The sequence below is a fragment of the Triturus cristatus genome, chromosome 7, assembly GCF_964204655.1.
Source record: "Triturus cristatus chromosome 7, aTriCri1.1, whole genome shotgun sequence".
Classification (NCBI taxonomy): Eukaryota; Metazoa; Chordata; class Amphibia; order Caudata; family Salamandridae; genus Triturus; species Triturus cristatus.
The window spans coordinates 48,406,175-48,419,900 of NC_140590.1; the positions used below are offsets into that span (position 1 = coordinate 48,406,175).

Here is a 13,726-nt window from a genome sequence, read left to right on the forward strand (position 1 = left end):
GCTTTTGGGACCTTATAAGTATTTAGTTATGCAACTGTTGCATGGATAAACACTTATAAGGTCCCAAAGGCGAGACCTATTGGCTATGCCAGTGCTTGTTTCCTTGTAGGCACTTAGACTACTCTGGGCGCCATCTTGAAGAAGGGCCTGTCCCTTTTTAAATAGTTTTGATCTATTTATGTGTTTTGTAACTCCCATTTCTAGTTGCCTTACTTTAATTTCACCAGTAGTTGTTAATTACAGGGGAACCTGTGTTTAACGATTGGGGTTGCTGGAGCTCAGACAGACTTTTTATTTTCCCTCAACTGTTTTCACTTCGGCTCGCGCTGCAAGTGCGGTGCCTGGCAGGCCCCTGACACGCCCCTCTCATATGGGCTTCTTAAGTCATCAGCGTCCGTGCCACTGGCGGACCAATGGCAAACCTGTCTGTCTAATCCTGGACGGCGCCCAGCACCCGTCCCCCTGGTTGTTTGGACCCTCAGCAGGGGCGGTCTCTAGCATACTCTAGAGACGCCCTGTTAGCTCTCAGGCCTTCAGGTAGCCCTGAATATTGCCCGTTGTTGAGCCCCATATCTGATATAGAGTCATTTCACCCAATTTATCAGACCTGCAACGCCAAAGTTATAAACCTCGGCTCCACCGCTGTGGCGATGGGGGTCTGATAGTGTGCCCAGTGAGGAGAGGGTAAAGGGGTCAGCTGAGAAGTCTGGCATTAAACGTCTTCTGATGAATACTAGGTCCTTGGTTAAGCACCATTTTCTGAGCTCTTAGGGGTATTTCAAGCTGACCTGGTTTTCAATATGGAAACCTGGGCTGGTGACACTATTGGCCCAGAGCTTATTGCCGCGGTTCCCTCTGGGGACTCTATTTTTCACCTTGACAGACCCAGAAAGAGGGGACGGGGTTTGGCAGTGATTTATCGAGATCACTACTTGGCTATGTTTACACCTGCCTCCGTGGACGAACTTGAGGGGCTGTTTTTTAATATTGAGCTCGTTAAGACCCAATCATTTAATGGACTCTAGATTTATCGCCCGCTGGGCCGAGGGCGGCCTTCTCTGATGAGATCAGCTGGCGCCTGGAATCATCTATGTTGATATCTGACTTCACAGTACTGGGTGATTTTAATTTCCATCTGGAAAATGAGCTGCATTCAGACTTGAAGCGCTTTATAGACACTCTAATCTGCATTGAACTCTCTCGGATTGTTCGCAGTTCCACGCATCGCCCGGATCCTACGCTTGATAGGATATTTACAAATAACCCGGGTATGGGAATCCCTTCTACTCCACCATTGACTTGGTCGAGTCACCACCTGGTCCTCCATGAGTTGAGGCTCCCGGAAGAGCCTCTCTCTCTACCACGCATTAAGAAATCTGTAGGCCGAGCGTGGCACAAGGTGCAAGCCACTGAACTAAATTCCTTTTTGATTTCCTCATTGCCAGATATTTCACAAAACCCAGACCATATGGTGGAGGAGGATTACTCCAAGTAGCTAAACTCCGCCTGTAACAACAACACCAAGAAGTTGTTTCAATTGTGGTTCTTGAGACTCTTACAGCAGCCAAACAAAGATGTCGGAGACAAGGGCGTAAATGGTGCAGAACCTATGAGTTGAAAGAAAGAGCAAAGTATCAACTATGCATATCAGAATATAGAAAGCTTTCATTTGCTGCCAAATCAGCATACAATTTGGACCAAATAAAGTGACTCAAATAAAACTCTTTTTCAGAGCATAACATTTTTTACATCGCCGTCAGTTAGTTACTCAGTGGCAAATAGCCAGGAGTTCTGTGGATCATTAGCGGGCTTTTCCCAGGTTAAAGTAATGCCCATTTGTAATAACTTTAACGCTAATTACTTGGACTGCCATCACAACAATCAGCCATTAGAGGGTTCTTCCAGAAAGGTAGACTTTTGCCATTTTGAGGCTCCCCCAAAGGAGCAACGAAAAACTGTCATCCAAAACATCAAATCCGGATCCCCCAGGACCAGCGCACTCCTAAAGTAGTGCATGTAGCACCAGAGGTAGCGGCACTATATATGATTAAGATCATTACGGTAATGTTTGAGATAGGACTTTCTCCTACCCGTTAAAAGTTGGCGTCAGTTCTCCCTTTATTAAAAAAAACTCAATCTTAATGTGCTGGACCTGAATAATGATCACCCTATTCCCAGGCTCCCTTAGCCAACCGAACTGGTGGGGTAAATATTGAATCAGCAACTTGCTAATTTCATTACAATAATCAGCTCCTTGACGACACTCGGTTCGGCTTCAGGCAGAACCAAAGCAGGGAATCGACATTGATAGTGGCCCTGGATGGCGGTGGTTTCGCGCTGTCATCCTGCTCGATCTGTCAGCAGCCTTCGATACGGTCAACCACGCTCTCTTGGTTGACCGTATCCATAGGCTCAGAATAGATGGTCCGGCATTGGGACAGCTGCAGTCATTGCTATCTGGACGAATTCAGTCCGTGTCCTTAGGAGAATTTATCTTGGAACCCTGCTCTTTGCCCTGTGGAGTCCCGTAGGGATCTTCGTTGAGCCCAACACTCTTCAATTTGTATGTAACACGCTTGGCTGCGCTCATAAAATCATTTGGTTTCTCATAAGCATCGTATGCTGATGATACTCAGATAGTAGTATCTTTTTTTTGAAATGGTCCCTTGCATGGTGGCCGTCCGATTTGGGTCCACTTTCAGCACCTGTTACGAAGGTTAAAAATCTTGGGGTGCTGCTCGGTGACAAACTGAAATATAAAAATCAAGTCAATAAGATGACTCAATCTTCCTTTCACAGACTTAGAATGAGAAATAAAAAGAAAAATGAATTCCCTCCGATCTCTTAAAAACAGTGGTCATTGCATTGGTCTTGGCACGACTGGACTTCTGCAGCCGTCTCTCTTTGGATCTGCCCAAGGGCTTCTTATACTCGAAACCCTTCAAAATGCCGCCACGCGTTTCCTTCTAAAAATCCCTAAATTCCACTCCGTGAAAGTGGCTATTAGTCAATTACACTGGTTGCCAGTCAAACACAGTGTTATCATTAAAAACCTATGCACGGCCTATAAGACACTGCATGGGCAACGCCCCAGTTACTTTAGGAAGAACCTGAGATGGTATGTGCCGAGCAGGACTCCTCGTTCTAGCCCTACTATGCACTTAGTGGTGCCATCGTTCAAACGATCATCTTGGGATAGAAGAAGTTTTTTCAGGTCTACGGCGCTGCACTGGAATTGACTCACTTATAGTCAGAAGCCAGCTGCTCTCTTTCCGTATTTAGGAAATCGCTAAAACCTTGGCACTCAACCCATCAAACTGACAACAAACGATTCACTGCTCCTCGTCTCATAGCGCTACGACGCCTCCGGTTAATCGCTGCGCTCTAAAAGTAATTTCATTCATTCATTAATTCATTCAAAATTAGTACTTTTCAACCCTTCCTAAAAATGCTTGGGGAGCGTACTACTTTCCCCACAATATTCTACGACTGGAGTTAGAACAGTTAACAAGCCTCCTTCAGTTTTTGGGGGAAAGTTGCTCTTTCCCCAAAGGACTGGAGTTAGAATAGTAAATTAATGCTTTCAATGTCCACCACGCCCACTCCTGCACTGAGGGCACAATTCAGGGCAAGAATCAGGAATGACTCACCCCCAACCTTGTTCTTCCTCCTGAATTCATGAAATGTGGCTCAGGTGCCCCCTAGCTGCCATCAATTACTCAAACCCACTCAGAGAAGAAGCAGAAATGCCCCTTATCTATCAAGACCCCAAACTATGTAACCTTAAAAGTAATAGGGAATGAATAGTACATATCTCACAAGTTCCGCATCCGATGGGAGTGAGACTACAGTGCATGTGTGGCCAGGGAGGTAGAGCGGGCCGTCCAAAAGCCAGGAGTGCTGGTACTGCGCTGTCGCTACAGAGGAGCGGGAGGTTGGGGGATACTAAAAGCACCGCTCTGTGGGCCTGATCCACAAAGGGAAACGTCCACTTTTGTGTAAGTTTACGATTGTTTGCTATTCACAAAGGGATTTACGAGTAGCTTCTTTATGAGAACAGAGTCTACGCACACATAAATGTTAGTGTACGTAGACTCTGCACTGGTAAAGATACTACTCGTAAATCTCTTTGTGAATAGCAAACAATCGTAAACTTACACACAAGTGTACGTTTCCCTTTGTGAACCAGGCCCTTAGGACGTTGCCCTCTCAACTAAAAACAGCTTAGTATTCACGGCTCTTTCTGGGCAGAACCAGACAGGTCCGGGTCAGCCATCCTGCCACTCTGGCTGGAGGCTTGAGGATTAGTTTCACGGCCGAATGGGCTGCCATGAGCCAGTCATCAAGGCCCCGGCGGCCCCATTCTAGTCGGGACGGCCTGCACTGCGGCTTTAGTTGAACATTTTCAACAGGCTTGAGGTCTCCAGGCCAGGCTCGGGCAGAACTTGCCCAATCTGACAGGAACTGCGGCCAGATGTGGGTTTGATGTCACCTTCCTTGGTGATGGCGCTGGGCTGGGTGCTACAAACTCACGGTATGTGTAGAATAATGTCTTGTCCAACAGGGACCTCAATGTCTGAGGGATCTACCAGCTCTAGTGGCAGAGAAGGTTTGGATTCCCTTGGGAGCGTGATTCTTCTTCTCAAGAGGTCACTTGTGGCGGGCGGCTGGGCGCATGCGTGACGCAGTGTGTTGGAAAGTGTCCCTTCAAGGGTAAAGTCCAACATGAGGACATGTAAACTCACACTTGCCTTCTACTTTGCCTTTTCTCTCTCTTGGCAGGCTTACTCTCGACACCAAATCTATTTCAGCTACCTCAGCAGAGCCAGGGGGGACTTCTTCAGGCACAGCCCAGGGCAGGCCTCCCTGCACAGGTCAGTGTCCATGGGGCAGGGGACACCCCCCACCCGGAGAGACATACGTGTTCGTTTTTGTGGTGTGTTTTCTTTCTCTTCAGATTGATGAGGTCTGAAGGTTCTATGACTTTCATGGTGTTTTTTGGGGGATCCTGAGGTTTCAGTCTACTTTGTGGCCACATTCTGCTTCCTGGGATCTTTTTTTAGGTAACTCTGTTTTCAGGGTGCAGTCATTTTAGGAGTGTTGACTTTCAAGAATCTGTTGTGTTGTGGTTTTGGATTTTGAGCTTGTTCTGTTTTGTGGGATTTTGCTTTAGCGGTCCTGTTTTTCAGGTTTTTGTGTTTTTTTCACGAATACTCTTTTTATATTGCTTATTTTTGGGGAACTGTATTTTTAGGGAGAATGTGCTTTAGGGGCCTCTTGTAGGATTTTGTTCTTTGGGTTGGTTTCCCTTAGGAGCTACAACTTTTTAGAGGTTTACGCATTTTGTAATCACTTGTTCTCCTGTTTTTTCGGTCTACGTTTTGATGCAGCTGAAATCTAGCAAATCTGACTTTATCGAGTGTCTTTTTAGAAGAACTTTGTTTTTGAGATCTGTGCTGTATGGACTCTACCTTTAATGAGCAGAAATCTTGTGACTTTCCATAGTTCCTACGTGTTTGTGGTTTTATGTTTTTGTGGTTTTATATTTTGAAGTTGCAGTGTTTCTCGATGTTTTTCCTTAGAGGACCTGTTTGTTTCAGTTTTTGTGTTCTGAGATTGTTATATTTTTTCGGTTCTTTCGGGACGCGTTGGCGCTGTAGTTTTATGTTGCTTTCTGGTACCTACATTTTTTGATTGTTATTAAACTTTACTTCTTAACGATGTCTTGTGTTTTTTGTGCTGTAAGTTTTTACAGTTCTGAGCTTGGGATACTTTCTTTTAGCTTCTGTTTATCACAGATCGTTTTTTGGATGTTGTCTTTGATGCTACGATTTATGAGGTGTTGTCTTTATCAGGGCTCTGTGTTTTGTTTTCTTGATCTGCATTTTCTGCTAGCCTTGTGTTTTCGGTGGTGTATTATTGAGTTCCTTAATATTGTGTATGAAGGTGCCGGGCCTGGCGGGTCTTTTATTCTCTATGGGCCTCATGTAGGTAACATACTATTTACCGATTCATAAATACCGAATTTTACCGATTCGGTATTTATGAATCGGTAAATAGTATGTAGGTAAATAATCGGTAATTATTACCGATTCGGTAAATATCGGTAATTATGAATCGGTATTTACCGAATCGGTAATAATGCATCCCTTCCCATTCATTCCTATGGGCCTGGAGGCCCATAGGAATGAATGGGAAGCCAGTTACTATTACCGATTCGGTAAATACCGAATCGGTAATAGGGGAGGCATTATCATGGGTGGCAGGGTGTCACATTGACACCCTGTTGCACCTCTGATTCGTGCATGTGTGCACATGTGGCGCACATACATGCCCTAAGGGCATGTATGTCTGCCACATGGCTCTTTACAAATAGCACAAAAATGCTTTTTGTAAGGTATTCGTCTTTTACCATCAACTTGTAGTTGGTGGTAAATAACGAATCCAGACACCAATAATGCACTCACTTGAGTGCCCCCTACATTGCATTTCTGGATTCGGTATTTACCGAATCGGTATTTTACCGATTTCCTAAAATTCAGATTCGGTAAATACCGAATCCAGAAATCAGCCTCCTACATCTCAAGTGCCTCAATACCGGTCGGTAACGGGATATTTACCGATTTTCGGCCGTTACCGACCGGTTTGAGGTACCTACATGAGGCCGTAAATGTTTAAGGAATTGCAGATATGTTTGTAAGCTCTTGTATTTCAGCTGTGCATCTTTTAGTACATTATATCCATGGTATGGCTTCTGGATGTCTGTTTTGAGGAATGCTGTTGTAGTAACTGAAGAAAGTCTGGTACAAGTGGTATCTTCAAGTAGTTTATTAGGTGATGAAGTAACAAACCCCAACAGGAGCAGCCTCCCTGCTGCTCAGCCCTACACTCAACTGACTCTCTCACTCACGCATTCAACACTCTATGACATCATCACTGATACTAACATTCCACACACATCACTGGCTGAGCAGCAGGCTGGAAGCAGACACCACATATCTGTTTTGAGGAATACTGTTTTTGCTGTCCTATGCGAATAGCCTGCTCTATTTCTCTTGTTTCAAGCTTTGGGTGTCACACCTTCTTGGGTGTGTTTTGGGTGTTTCCCATGTTCATGTGGTTTCTCACACTGAAGTTCCTTTTTTCTATGCACTCCTTCCAGGCAGTGACCCGACCCGGTCTCCCCGAATCCCACCTCTCACACTCCCAAAGTACCAAATGTTTAGAGACGGCGTCCCACCCAGAGGAGCCGAGTGACCTCGAGGAACTGGAGCAGTTCGCCAGGACCTTCAAGCAGCGAAGAATCAAGCTGGGCTTTACTCAGGTGAAAGAACTCTCTGGCGCTTTACAGTCATTTACTACATTTCAACCAGTACCAACCATAAGCAAATTCACACACACAGACCAGCTCAGCCCGGAACCTTAGCACAGAGCCCTCCCTTGGCCAGCACTTGGATGAACAAAGTCTTAAGATGGCAACACATTGGGATTAAATGCAATGTGTTATTCCTCTAGGGTGATGTTGGACTAGCCATGGGGAAGCTGTACGGGAATGACTTCAGCCAAACCACCATATCGCGCTTCGAGGCACTGAACCTCAGCTTCAAGAACATGTGCAAGCTGAAGCCGCTGCTGGAGAAATGGCTGAACGATGCAGGTGAGCACTTCTGGTTTCTACACCCCAGCCTGGAAGACCCTTTTTGGCTGGCTCCTGCATCTCTATCTAGCATCGAATGTCTGCTCTTAGTTTCCTTCCCACACTGCTTTGTGATAGCCTCCATCCTATCCAGATTGAACTCCTCCTGACTGCTCCTTTGTTTCGTATTCCCACTAATCCCCTCAAGATCACTTTCCCACATGACTTGGTCCTTGTGCTAACCCTCAACCCCATGAAATGATCACCCTCTCCTGAGACAATCCCACTCTTGTGATCCTTTCAAATCCCCGACTAAACGACCCTAGCATCTCCCACTCTGGGCGGCTGCCATTCCTCTCCAGAACAGCTAACTCTCCCTTGACTAGCACCTTCCAAACCCACCCATATGGACACAGTCACTTTTGCTGCATCCTGGGCATGTAATCCGAGGCCCTGCACATATGCAGAGAGAATGTGAGCAGTAAGTCTAATCTCCTCCCCTCTGTGCCCACCCTGAGAATTAGTTAAAGATTTGTGACAATAATGTAAAAAGTGTCGGTGAGCTAATAATCTACCAAGGGTCTGGGTAACATCATACAAAGTATGCTTTCTTTGGGGGTTAAGACAGTTTTAACTCCTTGTTAAAGGAAATAGCAATTGCTGGAGTTAGTCTCTTGTCCAGGATTCATTCATCTCCCATTAGAGATATCTCCTCTCCCTGAGTCAGTCATCTCCCATTGGAGACATTTCCTCTCCATGAATCAGTCATCTCCCATTGGGGCCATCGCCTATCCTTGGTTCATTCTTTCCCTACTAGAGATATCTCCTCTCCATGAATCAGTCATCTCCCTTTGGAGCCATCACCTATCCTTGGTTCATTCTTTCCCTACTAGAGATATCTCCTCTCCATTAATCCGTCATCTCCCATTGGAGCCATCGCCTATCCTTGGTTCATCCTTTCCCTATTAGAGATATCTCCTCTCCATTAATCAGTCATCTCCCATTGGGGCCATCACCTATCCTTGGTTCATTCTTCCCCCACTAGAGATATCTCCTCTCCATGAATCAGTCATCTCTCATTAGAGATATCGCCTATCCTTGGTTCATTCTTTCCCCATTAGAGATATCTCCTCTCCCTGAGTCAGTCATCTCCCATTGGAGACATTTCCTCTCCATGAATCAGTCATCTCCCATTGGGGCCATCGCCTATCCTTGGTTCATTCTTTCCCTACTAGAGATATCTCCTCTCCATGAATCAGTCATCTCCCTTTGCAGCCATCACCTATCCTTGGTTCATTCTTTCCCTACTAGAGATATCTCCTCTCCATGAATCAGTCATCTCTCATTAGAGATATCGCCTATCCTTGGTTCATTCTTTCCCCATTAGAGATATCTCCTCTCCCTGAGTCAGTCATCTCCCATTGGAGACATTTCCTCTCCATGAATCAGTCATCTCCCTTTGGAGCCATCACCTATCCTTGGTTCATTCTTCCCTACTAGAGATATCTCCTCTCCATTAATCAGTCATCTCCCATTGGGGCCAACACCTATCCTTGGTTCATTCTGTCCCCAGTAGAGATATCTCTTCTCTATGAATCCGTCATCTCCCATTGGAGATATCGCCTATCCTTAGTTCATTCTTTCCCCACTAGAGATATCTGCTCTCCGTTAATCAGTCATCACCCATTGGAGACATCGCCTATCATTGGTTCATTCTTTCCCACTAGAGATATCTCCACTCCATGAATTGTTGTTTTCAAATGTAAGAGATCTCCTCTCTAAGGGGCTCATTTATGAGCCCCTGCGTCACTTTTGCGCTACCGGTGCGTCACTTTTTGTGATGCACCAGTGGCGTAAAACATGTGCCATGTCACGCCATATTTACGAAGTGACGCATCTAGGTAGATGCGTCACTTCGTAAACCCCTGCACTACATTATACCTGCGACAGGTATAATGTATGCAGGGTGGGCGTACCCCCACAAGAAAGCGTCGTAGGAGTGGCGCAGAGAAATCTATGAGATTTTGCTGTGCCACTACTAGGACGCCAATGCATCAAAACCTTACGCCTGCCTCATGGCAGGCGTAAGGGTGACGCAGGCCCTTTCACATGAGGCTTGCCACATGTGAAAGGAACATTGCTGGTGTTGCGTCAGGGCGGACTGAGAAGTTACGCATCGCTGCTTTCACGCAGCGATGCGTCACTTCTCATAAATGAGGCCCTAAGATTCTTTGATCTTCTGTTCAAAACGTCTCCTGTCCATGATTCACTTTATCTTCTTTTGGAGATATTGTCTTGCCATGATTCATTATTTTCCCACTGGAGACATCTCCTCCCCATGATTCATTCTTTTCCCACTAGAGACATCTCCTCCCCATGTTTCCTTGATTTCACATTGGAGACATCTCCTCCCCATGATTCATTCTTTTCCCACTGGAGATATCTCCTCCCCATGTTTCCTTGATTTCACATTGGAGACATCGCCTGTCCACGATTCACTGAGCTCCCATTGGACAAAGCTCAATTCAGATCTTCACTCTTCAGCCATTTGCGATATCTCCTGCTGATGAGCCACCGATCTCCCATTTGCGGCTTCTCTTAGCCGTTATTCATTGATCTACTGTTACAGATATCTCTTGTCTATGACTTTTCCTGTGCATGATTGTTTGATCTCCCATTGAGACATCACCTGTCCATGATTCAATGATGTCCCATGTAATCTCCACGATTAATTCATTGTCTCATGAAGAGATTTCTTATTCAGAAGACATTATTCTCCCATTGGAGGTATCTCTCCGCATAGTTTTTGCTGTCCATGACTCTTTGATTCCCCACTAGAGACGTATTCTGTCTTTGATTTATTGATCCCTATTAGAGACATATTCTGTCTGTGATTGATTGATCCCCCGTTGGAGATATCACCATCCCCTTTATGTAAGTTAACGATGCCGGATTGGGAATTGATTAGTGTCTGGTGCAGACCTCAGTAGTGAGTCTCCTCAGCGGGCACATCATGTCACAAAAGTGCCTGCATCCACGTCATCAAGCTACTCCTATCCAACCCCACACAATCTCCCAAAACATACATTATTGTTCAGTCACGGTTCCCTCTTTATCAGCAGAGTTAAGAGACAGGCAGTGTGTTTTACAAGGAAGACTTGTGCATGAATATGCTGTTTTAACAATAGTTCTGTTTTTACTTCTTTCTTTACTTTCTCTTTCCCAATCACTTTATCCATAATTAATCCTCATTCTCACTGCTAATTTACCTTCTACTATTCTTTGCTTTCCTGTTGATGTTTACTCTTTTTTAAATTACATTTGGGAATTACTTCATTCTTTGCTCCCAACCACACTTCATTTATTCGTGCCTTCCCTCTTCCATCCATAACTCTCTCCCTCCCTCGCTACATATTTCTATTCCCAACCGTCCTCCCAAAATTTCATCTCCTTTAAATTGGTCCGCCCTATTTACCTCTTCGAACACTCCTTCTATATTTATTGCCTCTTTCTTTCACTCATTCTACTTGCTTCTACCTCCATGTTTCATGCTATCAACCTATCTTGGTTATTTACACACTATCTCTCCAACCCTTTTGCTTTTCACCTCTGTGACTTCTACCTATTTCTACCCTTTGTCTCCTATTTCACTTTCATTTTGTTTCCATCTTCGATTCTTCTCTGCTTCTCCTACCTCACTTGGGCTTTTTTCCAATTGCTGTGGTCCCATCCTCATTCACTGCACTACCTCTCTCTGGCCATCTGCCACTTCTCTATTTGTATCTCAATATCTCCTGCTTTTGTCTACTATGTTACTCTCGCTCTGCCTTCTCACATTTTTCCTGTTGCCACCTTTACTTACCATCTCCTATCATTGTTTGTCTTCTACCGCCTGCATCTCCTCTTGTTTCATCTCTCTTGTGCATGGATAATCACGGCGCCCTCCCTCTGATGATCGCTGGCGCCACAGAGACCATGTCTGTAGACACCACGCTGCCAAGCCCTAACCAAATGAACAGCCCAAGCATGGGGTTTGATGGCCTCCCCGGACGCCGGCGCAAGAAGCGGACAAGCATCGAGACCAACGTGCGATACGCCTTAGAGAAGAGTTTTATTGCAGTGAGTTGTTTTTCGTCTACTCCATGGGCTGTGTTAGCCTTATGTGCTCGAGCTCTCTAGAATGCAAGCTCTTCTGTGTAAAGTCTGCTTAACTTGCCATGTTCCTTTACCGTAGAGGCCCTCCTGTGATAACCTTGGAGCACAGCTGCACTTATCCCTCTAGAGTAGAGGCTCTCTGGTGATATCCTTGAAGCCCAGCTGCACTTATCCTTCTAGAGTAGAGGCTCTCCTGTGATATCCTTGAAGCCCAGCTGCACTTATCTTTCTAGAGTAGAGGCTCTCCTGTGATATCCTTGAAGCCCAGCTGCACTTATCTTTCTAGAGTAGAGGCTCTCTGGTGATATCCTTGAAGCCCAGCTGCACTTATCCTTCTAGAGTAGAGTCTCTCTTGTGAGATCATTGAAGCCCAGCTGCACTTATCCTTCTAGAGTAGAGGCTCTCCTGTGATATCCTTGAAGCCCAGCTGCACTTATCTTTCTAGAGTAGAGGCTCTCCTGTGATATCCTTGAAGCCCAGCAGCACTTATCTTTCTAGAATAGAGGCTCTCCTGTGATATCCTTGAAGCCCAGCTGCACTTATCCTTCTAGAGTAGAGGCTCTCTGGTGATATCCTTGAAGCCCAGCTGCACTTATCTTTCTAGAGTAGAGGCTCTCCTGTGATATCCTTGAAGCCCAGCTGCACTTATCTTTCTAGAGTAGAGGCTCTCCTGTGATATCCTTGAAGCCCAGCTGCACTTATCTTTCTAGAGTAGAGGCTCTCTGGTGATATCCTTGAAGCCCAGCTGCACTTATCCTTCTAGAGTAGAGGCTCTCCTGTGATATCCTTGAAGCCCAGCTGCACGTATCCCTCTAGAGTAGAGGCTCTCTGGTGATATCCTTGAAGCCCAGCTGCACTTATCCTTCTAGAGTAGAGGCTCTCCTGTGATATCCGTGAAGCCCAGCTGCACTTATCTTTCTAGAGTAGAGGCTCTCTGGTGATATCCTTGAAGCCCAGCTGCACTTATCCTTCTAGAGTAGAGGCTCTCTTGTGAGATCATTGAAGCCCAGGTGCACTTATCTTTCTAGAGTAGAGGCTCTCTTGTGATATCCTTGAAGCCCAGCCGCACTTATCTTTCTAGAGTAGAGGCTCTCTGGTGATACCCTTGAAGCCCAGCTGCACTTATCCTTCTAGAGTAGAAGCTCTCTGGTGATATCCTTGAAGCCCAGCTGCACTTATCCTTCTAGAGTAGAGGCTCTCTGGTGATATCCTTGAAACCCAGCTGGCTATACCCTACTACAGTAGAGGCTCACCTGTGATATCCTTGAAGCCCAGCTGCACTTATCCTTCTAGAGTAGAGGCTCTCTGGTGATATCCTTGAAGCCCAGCTGCACTTATCCTTCTAGAGTAGAGGCTCTCTGGTGATATCCTTGAAGCCCAGCTGCACTTATCCTTCTAGAGTAGAGGCTCACCTGTGATATCCTTGAAGCCCAGCCGCACTTATCCTTCTAGAGTAGAGGCTCACCTGTGATATCCTTGAAGCCCAGCTGCACTTATCCTTCTAGAGTAGAGGCTCTCCTGTGATATCCTTGAAGCCCAGCTGCACTTATCCTTCTAGAGTAGAGGCTCTCTGGTGATATCCTTGAAGCCCAGCTGCACTTATCTTTCTAGAGTAGAGGCTCTCCTGTGATATCCTTGAAGCCCAGCTGCACTTATCTTTCAAGAGTAGAGGCTCTCCTGTGATATCCTTGAAGCCCAGCTGCACTTATCCTTCTAGAGTAGAGGCTCTCTGGTGATATCCTTGAAGCCCAGCTGCACTTATCTTTCTAGAGTAGAGGCTCTCCTGTGATATCCTTGAAGCCCAGCCGCACTTATCCTTCTAGAGTAGAGGCTCACCTGTGATATCCTTGAAGCCCAGCTGCACTTATCTTTCTAGAGTAGAGGCTCTCTGGTGATATCCTTGAAGCCCAGCTGCACCTATCCTTCTAGAGTAGA

At 45.7% G+C, this 13,726-nt stretch overlaps 1 protein-coding gene across 3 annotated transcripts in view; it reads left to right on the forward strand.

Annotated features, from left to right (window-relative positions):
- The window catches only part of POU2F2 (POU class 2 homeobox 2), a 296,979-nt gene that overhangs the window by 258,893 nt on the left and 24,360 nt on the right, over positions 1 to 13,726 (forward strand). For all 3 annotated transcript variants that reach the window (XM_085615591.1, XM_085615593.1, XM_085615592.1), the window contains exons 8-11: positions 4,783 to 4,874; positions 7,163 to 7,324; positions 7,516 to 7,657; positions 11,607 to 11,755. In XM_085615591.1, the coding sequence (XP_085471717.1) occupies positions 4,783 to 4,874; positions 7,163 to 7,324; positions 7,516 to 7,657; positions 11,607 to 11,755 (545 nt within the window). The remainder of the gene's footprint in view (positions 1 to 4,782; positions 4,875 to 7,162; positions 7,325 to 7,515; positions 7,658 to 11,606; positions 11,756 to 13,726) is intronic.